This window comes from Dipodomys ordii, unplaced genomic scaffold (genome assembly GCF_000151885.1).
Source record: "Dipodomys ordii isolate 6190 unplaced genomic scaffold, Dord_2.0 Scaffold43, whole genome shotgun sequence".
Classification (NCBI taxonomy): Eukaryota; Metazoa; Chordata; class Mammalia; order Rodentia; family Heteromyidae; genus Dipodomys; species Dipodomys ordii.
The window spans coordinates 1,748,946-1,757,643 of record NW_012267259.1 but is presented as its reverse complement, the minus strand read 5'-3'; the positions used below and the strand labels follow the sequence as shown (position 1 = coordinate 1,757,643).

The 8,698-nt window shown below is 43.9% G+C and overlaps 2 protein-coding genes across 3 annotated transcripts in view; both read left to right on the top strand.

Moving 5' to 3' along the window:
• Positions 1 to 1,245: 1,245 nt before the first annotated feature.
• On the top strand, positions 1,246 to 3,960 carry LOC105987658 (60S ribosomal protein L17-like). Its single transcript, XM_013018996.1, is given in 6 exon segments — positions 1,246 to 1,304; positions 1,400 to 1,440; positions 1,827 to 1,961; positions 2,192 to 2,290; positions 3,165 to 3,356; positions 3,862 to 3,960. Coding segments are annotated over 6 exon segments (555 nt in total). The 5' UTR covers positions 1,246 to 1,264; the 3' UTR covers positions 3,910 to 3,960.
• A 1,874-nt stretch (positions 3,961 to 5,834) lies between these two features.
• LOC105987660 (chromosome unknown open reading frame, human C18orf32) overlaps positions 5,835 to 8,698 on the top strand; it is a 4,181-nt gene continuing 1,317 nt past the window's right edge. Inside the window, exons 1-2 of one of the 2 annotated variants that reach the window (XM_013018997.1) lie at positions 5,835 to 5,923; positions 8,503 to 8,690. In XM_013018997.1, coding sequence (XP_012874451.1) covers positions 8,526 to 8,690 — 165 coding nt within the window. In that variant the 5' untranslated portion in view covers positions 5,835 to 5,923; positions 8,503 to 8,525. Of the gene's footprint in view, positions 5,924 to 5,944; positions 6,042 to 8,502; positions 8,691 to 8,698 lie in introns of those variants that run through there. The other variant, XM_013018998.1, reaches the window with a different exon arrangement.

The window sequence follows — 8,698 nt, the reverse complement described above, 5'->3', positions numbered from 1 at the left end:
TAAAAAAAATTCATTTTAGTGTAGTTGAAATAGTTTGCAATAAAAGTTGAAAAATAAAGTTATTTTGAGACAGGGACTCACGAAACTGCCCTGGCAGGCTTCCAATTTGGGATCTTCCTGCCTCCCAAGTAGCCGGGATTACAAACCTGGACCAACATGACTCGCTATGTTTATTTTTTTTTTCTTTTTTCTAACCTGGAACTGAGTTCCCAGCCAGCTGGCCCGAACTTGCAAGCCACCTGCCTCCTCAGTCTCCCAAGTGCCAACATTACTTGTTTTCAGTGGACACTTTCAATCCATAATCCTATTTCTGGATCTAAAAAGAGAGAATTTCGAGACGATCCCTAAGAGGGCATTTCGTGTTCAGAAATTCTTCAAACACCTCCCACACTCCCTTTTACTCTCCGCCCTCCTCCCCGCCTCAGATCCCATTTCCTCTGCTAGAAATCTCGCGAGAGGTTGAGTTGCCATGAATTCTCCCGGAAGCCCCTGCTCTTCCTCTTCCTGTAAGCGGCCAGAGGTGAGTGTTTCTCGGGTGTCGCGCTCCGAGTGCTCAATCCAGCGGTCATCTCCGCCATCCTGGCCTCGGGGTCGCCAACGTTGAGGTGTCTGGCAACTGAATCCCCATGACTACGATTCCTCGCCCGAGGCGGCGTTTTCTATGGCGGAGCGCGTTACGCGGCGCGCCGGGTCCGGCGGGCCTGCCCGGCCCGCACCGGAGCATGATAGACGGGAAATGGGTTGGCCGGCCGAGGCTGGAGCAGGAGCGCCGGGGGGGTCGAACCGACCCCCAGCGCACTGCCCTGCGGTGAGTGGTGGCCGAGGACGTTTGAGGGGGTAAGCAGGGTCGACTCCACTCAGCAAAGTGCGGCATGTCTGGCCTCTCTTTGCTGGTAGCAAAAGGCTATTGTGGGGAAAGGATGCGTGGTTGTGTCTGAGAGAGGTCGTGGTTGGGTTTTGCCTTGCCAATGCGTCATTTTGGCCCGAAAGACAGGATGTTGGGGTCCCCTCTCCAATACTGGGGATGTGTGGTCCGTGTCACTGTTTCGTCCTAACCAGCGTAGGGAGTGTTCGTGGGTCAGCGTTTGGGAGAACACCGGGTAGGGGAAGGAATGGCTGCAATGATGGCATTTCTTAGCACACCTTTGGATTCATCATGAAAACAATTATTTCTGAGCAGCAGTTGGTAGCAATGGAAACTACTTCAGCTGCATCAGCACTCTCAACAATTACATTATACTCTTTTTCAAGGTGACCTGTGAAAATGGTTCGCTATTCTCTAGATCCAGAAAACCCCACAAAATGTAAGTTTATCTAAATATATAAATAAATGCACGTGTGTTATTTTGAAGTGGATGTGAACCGTGCCTGACATTAACCGACTTTTTATGCTTTTTAGCATGCAAGTCAAGAGGTTCCAATCTTCGTGTACACTTTAAGGTAAGGTATAGACGATCTATAAGATACAAGACTACATACATATTTTCTATGTCTTCCCTTCAGGTGGTAACTGCAATGATGGCTTTCTTAGGACACCTTTGGATTTACCATGAAAACTAAATCACTTCTGAGCAGCCACCTTTTTATCTAGACATTGAACACTGGGGTCTAGTGAGCATGTTGACTTGAGATTTATGAACTTAAATAACAAGAGAAATACTGGGACTTGTGCAGGATAAGATCAGGTTGAAACAGTTATTTTACACTTGATGGAGATTTGAGGTTTTCCTTAGCTTTTTAAAATCACATATGTCTCCCAGTTGAACAAAAAAACCTTTATCTCAGTGCTTTATCTCAGTTTACCAGAATTTATTACTTGTATTTAGAACACCAGAGAAACAGCCCAGGCCATCAAGGGTATGCATATCTGAAAAGCTACCACGTATCTGAAAGATGTGACGTTAAAGAAGCAATGTGTGCCATTCCGGCGTTACAATGGTGGAGTTGGCAGGTGTGCCCAGGTGAGAAATCTAAGTTGGTATTTGGGGGAGGAAATTACACAGGTGATTGGTTAGAAATAGTTAAATCTGCCACTTTTGGTTGCTGTGATGACAATCTTAGGACACCTTTGGATTAACCGTGAAATAACTCAAGTTCTGAGCAACCTTGGTGTTGAGTTAAACATTCCACCTTGATTCTAACGTAGATTTGAACCAAAGAAAGTAATTTGTCTCCCTTTATTTTCTTCTAGGCCAAACAGTGGGGCTGGACTCAGGGTCGGTGGCCCAAAAAGAGTGCTGAATTTTTGTTGCACATGCTTAAGAATGCAGAGAGTAATGCAGAACTGAAGGTACACAAAGTATTCACATCTATGTATGTGCAACTTAGATGGTCCACATTTATGTCTTCAGTTGTCCTGGTTATTTAAATCTCATGTAAATTTTTAAGAGTTGCTGCCTTCTAACTACAAAATTCTGTGTAAAATTCCGGATGTGGTTGTCTTTATTGCCAGTATTTGTGGGGTGAAAGCAGGAAGATTTGGAAATGAAGGCCAGGCTAGACTGACAAAAGCTTTACAAGAAATAGTGTGGCCTGAGTGATGGTGACCTGTAATCTAGCTGCTCAGGAGACAATTCAAAGCCAACCAGAAGTGATACTTTTGTTCCAGTGGTAGAGCACTGGCCTTGAGTGGGGGAAAAAAAACCTCAGGCACTCAGTTTGAGTTCATGCCCCATGACTGAAAAAAAGCAAACACGAAGATGCTCATGAACAATCTACACACATGTAATACAGTTGTCCCTTGTTCCCTGCACTTGACAAAAGAAATTTGTTTCCTGGGTTGGGGATGTAGAAAATGGTGTTTGCCCATCAAGTGACAGGCCCTAGAACTTTAGCACAAGGTGATATAATTTGTTTTTGTTTTGAACCTATTGTTGATGTGGCTAATAACCATACTGACTGCTTGATCACTAATATGCTTTATTGGCCTGCATTTATAGTGAAAAACATAAAATAGCAATATAATTGATGAAACTTCTCCATTTGGGTTATAATTAATTACCACTTGAGAGGAAAAAGGTCTTTTCTTCAACTAACAACCCATTGGAAGACAGCCATTCAAATTTTGTTCAGGCAAGAATTTGGCATTTTTTTTTTTGCCAGTGATGCATTTAATGGTATAAAAAATTAGAGATATTGCCTAATTCTGTTCTCTACTCTTCCAGGGTTTAGATGTAGACTCCCTGGTCATTGAACACATCCAGGTGAACAAAGCACCTAAGATGCGCCGCCGAACTTACAGAGCCCATGGTAGGATTAACCCATACATGAGCTCCCCCTGCCACATTGAGATGATCCTTACTGAGAAGGAGCAAATTGTTCCTAAACCAGAGGAGGAGGTTGCACAGAAGAAAAAGGTAAGTTGATTTGTGCACAATATTAGAAAGACAGGGTTGCTGTGATGACTATCTTAGGACACCTTTGGAATAACCATGAAAGGAAACTTATTCTGAGCAACCCTCCTGACTACAGTATTTTTGTAAACTTTGTGTTAAATACATCAAGTCCAACACTTGCTTCAAAATCTGATGAACTTGTTTTTAGCAAATGATAAGCCAAGACCTATTACTGATTCTATACCTTGTTCCTCATAACTAAATTTAACTTCATTGATTTTGGTACTTATATTAGCCCCTCTGGCCTTATTCCCCTCTTTTTTTTTTTTTGTCTTTTTTGGTACTGGGGATCGAGCCCAGGACATTGCACTTGCTAGGCAAGCACTTTGCTACTGAGCTACGTCCCAGCCCCCTATAGTTCTTAACAGCAGGACTGCCTCTGCTCTTGACTTGAGGATAAACTGAAGTCTTGTAAAAATTTAATGTGTTTCTTAGAAACTTAATGGTCTTTATTTTCTTTGCCCAGGTATCCCAGAAGAAACTGAAGAAACAAAAACTTATGGCACGGGAATAAATTTAGCATAAAATAAACGCAAATAAATCAATGTTGGTTATCGTTACTTTATATGTGTTTGGGTTTCCTCTTATTAAAATTAGCCACAATTTTTTTTGCTTAGTTGGGGTCTTTTCAAGCATCCCAGGCTGGCTTTTTTTTTGAGGGGGGGGGGCCGGTCCTGGGGCCTGAACTCTGGGCATGAGCATTGGCCCTCAGCTCTTCAGCTCAAGGCTAGCGCTCTACCACTTAAGCCACAGCACCACTTCCGGCTTTTTTTCTTTTTGCTTATGTGGTACTGAGGAATCGAACCCAGGGCCTCATGCATGCAAGGCAAGCGCTCTACCACTGAGCCACCTTCCAAGCCCCCCCCAGGCTGGCTTTGAAATTGGCAACCCTGCTTCATTTACTGAGTTGGGATTATAGATGTGCATCACCATACAGTTAATGGCTGGGGCCATTCTGGACACTTAAAAACTTGTGTTTTGTTATGAAGAGACCTGTTTCTTAACCTTCCTGAACTTGACATGCTTATCCCTCCCTGTTAGGTAGGGCTGGCCCAAACATGTTTTGAATCCTGATGCCTTTTTTATATAAACACGTGGGTGGAGGGAGGGTAATGGGATTTAAATTCAGAGCCTCTTGTTTGCCTGGTAGGTACTGTACTATGGGCTAATTCTGAATTACACACCCCTTTTGAGTGTCCCTGTCCACTGTGCCTGGACTGACACCTGTTTTAGTCTATTGTAGTCTTGAGATGCCCTTTCAGAATCTCCCATTGAAATCAGGGGGCTTCCCACAACACAGCAAAGTTGAGAAGAGGTCTTGTGAAAGGCTGCTTGCTTTGTCCTTGGACCTCTAGCTTCCTTAGTTTAAGATTACGAGCATAAATCACCAGCCAAGGGTATTTCTGGTCCACTCCTTTGAGATTTACTAAGAGGTACAGTTCACCGATTTATAGTGCAGTGTTGATGTACTCAGCCATGCATCCATGACTGGCTTGTGATTAACCCGCTTCCACTGTACCCATCCTATTTCGGATACTTTTGAAGAAAATTGGTATATGGCCTGTTGGCACTAGCCTTCACTGCATTTTCAAGATTAGGGCATGTTAACTATATATATGTTTTTAATTTTTTTGCTAGTCGTTGGACCTGAACTCGGCCTGGGCACTGTCCCTGTGGTTCTTAAGCTCAAGTAGCGCCCTACCACTTGAGCCACAGCACCATTTCTGGCTTTTTCTGCTTATGTTGTGCTAAGGAATCGAACCCAGGGTCTCATGCATGCAAGGCAAGCACTTTACCACTGAGCCACCTTCCCAGCCCCCCCCTTTTTTTGGGGGGGTGCTGGAGTTCAGGTCAATGCACTTGTTAGCTGACCTATGTCCCAGCACGTTTTTAATCCCCTGTGACTGAACGCTTGAGTTTACAAATAGTACTGTGAACTAAGAGTTATTTTCATTTCTCGCAGGTATGTACCCCAATCGATGAGCGGTTGGAATACTAAAGGCAGTTTCTAGTATGTTTTCGCCTCGGTATCCTCACCTTTTCCAAGCAACAGTGTCCTGACCCGAATTTATGTACCCCAAGCTTACGTGGTTGACTCCCAAATTCCTCTGCTCATGCTCATGAAGTGGTGTGAGGCGGTGCAGACCTCTCGTCCCAAGCACACAGGCTAGAGCCAGGCCAGCCTTGGGGACACAGGCCCCCTCATCTAGTAAATAGCTCAATGAAAGCCTCAGGCTACTATACTACCGGGGAGTGAGCTCCAGCCAGCGTCATTTCCTGAATGCATTTTAAATCTCCCTCCAGCATTGAAGGACTGCACTGAATTCCTCAACAGGAAGCTAGGCTCTGCTGCCCCGCCCTCAAGGGTAAGGCCCTGCGTCACCATTGCGTCTTGTACGTCCTCCTGACGCAGTACGCCTTTGTCGGACCTTTGGAGCTGCCAATTGGCTGGCAGCAGCTGGGCCCTCCCTCCGGAAGTGAAGTGCAGACTTGGCCTGGGGGCTTCGGGATCGCGAAGTGGGTTTGCGGTGAGTACCGCTGGGTTCGGGTGCAGCGGGGCCCCAGTTCTCCTCATTCCCGCGGCGCTTGGGCGCGGCGGCTCGCAGACTCCAACCCGGAGGCGCTCCTTCATTCCCGGCCCTCACGGTACGTGAGGCACGTCGATCCCCGCTCGAGCCTTCCCTGGTCCAGCTCCGCATTGGCGGCGGGGTCCGGCCCGGCACCTCCTCAGCCGGCCTTCCTTCCTAGGCGGCCGTTTCGTCCTCTGCCTCTATGTCCCTTCCCTGCCGAACCCTTCCGGTCATTGCAGTCGTCGCCCCTCACTTGGTCTGACTCCGCTGGTTTCTTTGGAGGGCGATGGCTTTCCGGCCCTACCTGCCGGGTGTCCATGTGTCTATCTAACCATCTAGGACCAAGGCAGTGGAAGATTCCTCGGCAGCCGTTTAGTCCATTTTTCTGACTCTGTTGGCTTGGAGAACCGTTAAAGTGGCAACGAGCCCTTGCCACTTTGTAGTTTCATAGTTTCTTGTGTGAAATGTGCTACAAAGAGGACTTCTTTCTGAAAAGAGCTAAAGTTTTATAAAAGCCACGCTTGTGGCTTGAGTGAATAGTCGCACTTTCCCTTGAGAATTTATTTACGACTTATTAAAATACTCAACGGCAAAGGTAAAAATGAGTATGATGGGTTGCTAGTCATCATTCTGGTAGGTAGCACCACCAGTTTTGTGAGGGCTGAGTAGAAGGGGAAGAACGTTACTGTTGTGTATTTTGGAAGAGGAAAAGCCAAGGAGAGTCTTGAGCTGGGAAGCCAGAACTGGGAATTCCAGTTGACCTATGGTTCACTGCTAGTTGAACTTAGTACAGGTCCTAGCTTTCAGATCTTCCTTTTCCTTTTTGTAATACTTGTTTCCACAGCATATTGTCACACCCTTACTTCATGTCTGTGACATGGGTACTTTCATTGCCTTCATTTTACATGTGAAGGAATTAATTTGCTCAGAAAGTGGTGAAATAAGTATTAGGTCTAGGCAGCTGCCAGGCTAAGTCTACCTGACAAAATTGTGCAGTGGTACCTAAGAGTGCAAGACCCAAGACACCACCTCAGAATCTCTTCAGATCAGCCAAAAATAATTATTCTTGGGGAAAAAAAAAATCGCTGCTTCTATGACTGTGTGTGTGTGTGTGTACACGTGTACGTGTGTACTGAGGCTTGAATACACGGCCTCACACTTTACCTTAGTGTTTTTCCTCAAGGCTAGCACGTTTCCACTTGAGCTAGCCACACCTCCACTCCACTGGTGATTAATTGGAGATAAGAATTTCAGGACCTTTTTTGCCCTGGCTGACTTTGAACCAGTATTCTCAGATTCTGATTAGCTAGGATTACAATTGTGAGCCACCAGCACCTAATTTTTATGACTTTCAATCAAAGCGTTTGTTCCTTATGCTTTTTGGAGCACATTACTTGGACAAGTTTTTTAAAAAAATTTAATTTGTCGAAGTTTCAAAGAGTTTATTGAATTCTTTGTAAAATAGATGGTCATTCCTTGATGTAATTTTCACTTTTGTTTATACCTCTTGTGATTCATTTTCAAAGCTACATTCTTATTATTATTAACCTGTAGTATGAATAATTTTTTTAATTTAATGTTGTTTTATTTGTGAACATACTGTACAGAGGGGTTACAATTGCAGGGGCAGAATAATGCGTACATTTCTTACCAAGCATTGCATCCTCCTCCTTTGTTTACCCTTCACATCCCTTCCCAGCCTCCCCCCTCCCGAATAATTTTTAAAAGCTTAGTGATGGTGCTATTTTCCAGCCAGTACTACTTTATAATATTTTGGAATTTACAAGTCTTAACATTTTGCATTATGCTCAGGGGTATATGACTTATGTACCATTCTGAAGCTGAAGAATTAACCGATATGATATTGAATAGAATTTTATTACTTGACACACCTTATTTATCCCTAAAAACAAAAGGACTAGAAATATACTTTAATGGTAAAGTACTTGCATAAGCATGCACAGAGCCTCAAGTTTGATCTCCAGCTCTGTGGGAGCTAGGAGACAGAAGAAAAGTAAAAGAAAAGAAGGGAGACTGTTGCATGGGAAAGGCTAATTGATTTGTAGCTTTTTTTTTTTTTTTTGCTTGTAGCATTGTTAGGTTTGGCAAATTGATACTGTCAGTCTCTGAAGATTGAGCCTTGGAAATTAATTCACTCTAAATAGACTATGTCATTATGTTTTTATGTCTCTACTTTTGGTCTGTAAATGAAGATAGCAAGGGCACCTGGCCTCTATGAGTTTTTTGAGAATTAAATAGATTGGCACATGTAACCCATCTAGCACCTACTGAATGTTGATGTCTTATTCAGATTTATGATTGGGAAGGTTGGCATCTGGCATCTCTCTGTTTATATCTATCACCTATTCCTTTACCTTATCTATAAGGTAACAGCAGTTTTATCTAAAAAACCTTTGCTTTTGGCAAATTGCATATTTTAAGTATTTCCTTCACTATAAATATAATCCTTTCAAATAACTTGAAGTCCTTCAATCATCAATGGGGAGCTAATTTTTTTTTATCCCTTATATCAACAGTTTCAGAGCTCAAGCCTGGGACAATGGTGTGCATTCCTTGTATCGTCATTCCAGTTCTGCTCTGGATCTTCAAAAAATTCCTGGAACCATACTTATACCCTCTGGTCTCCCCTTTTGTTGGCCGTATATGGCCTAAAAAAGCTGTACAAGAAGCCAACAATAAAAATAAAGGCATAGTAGACTGCAAGGTAAGGAC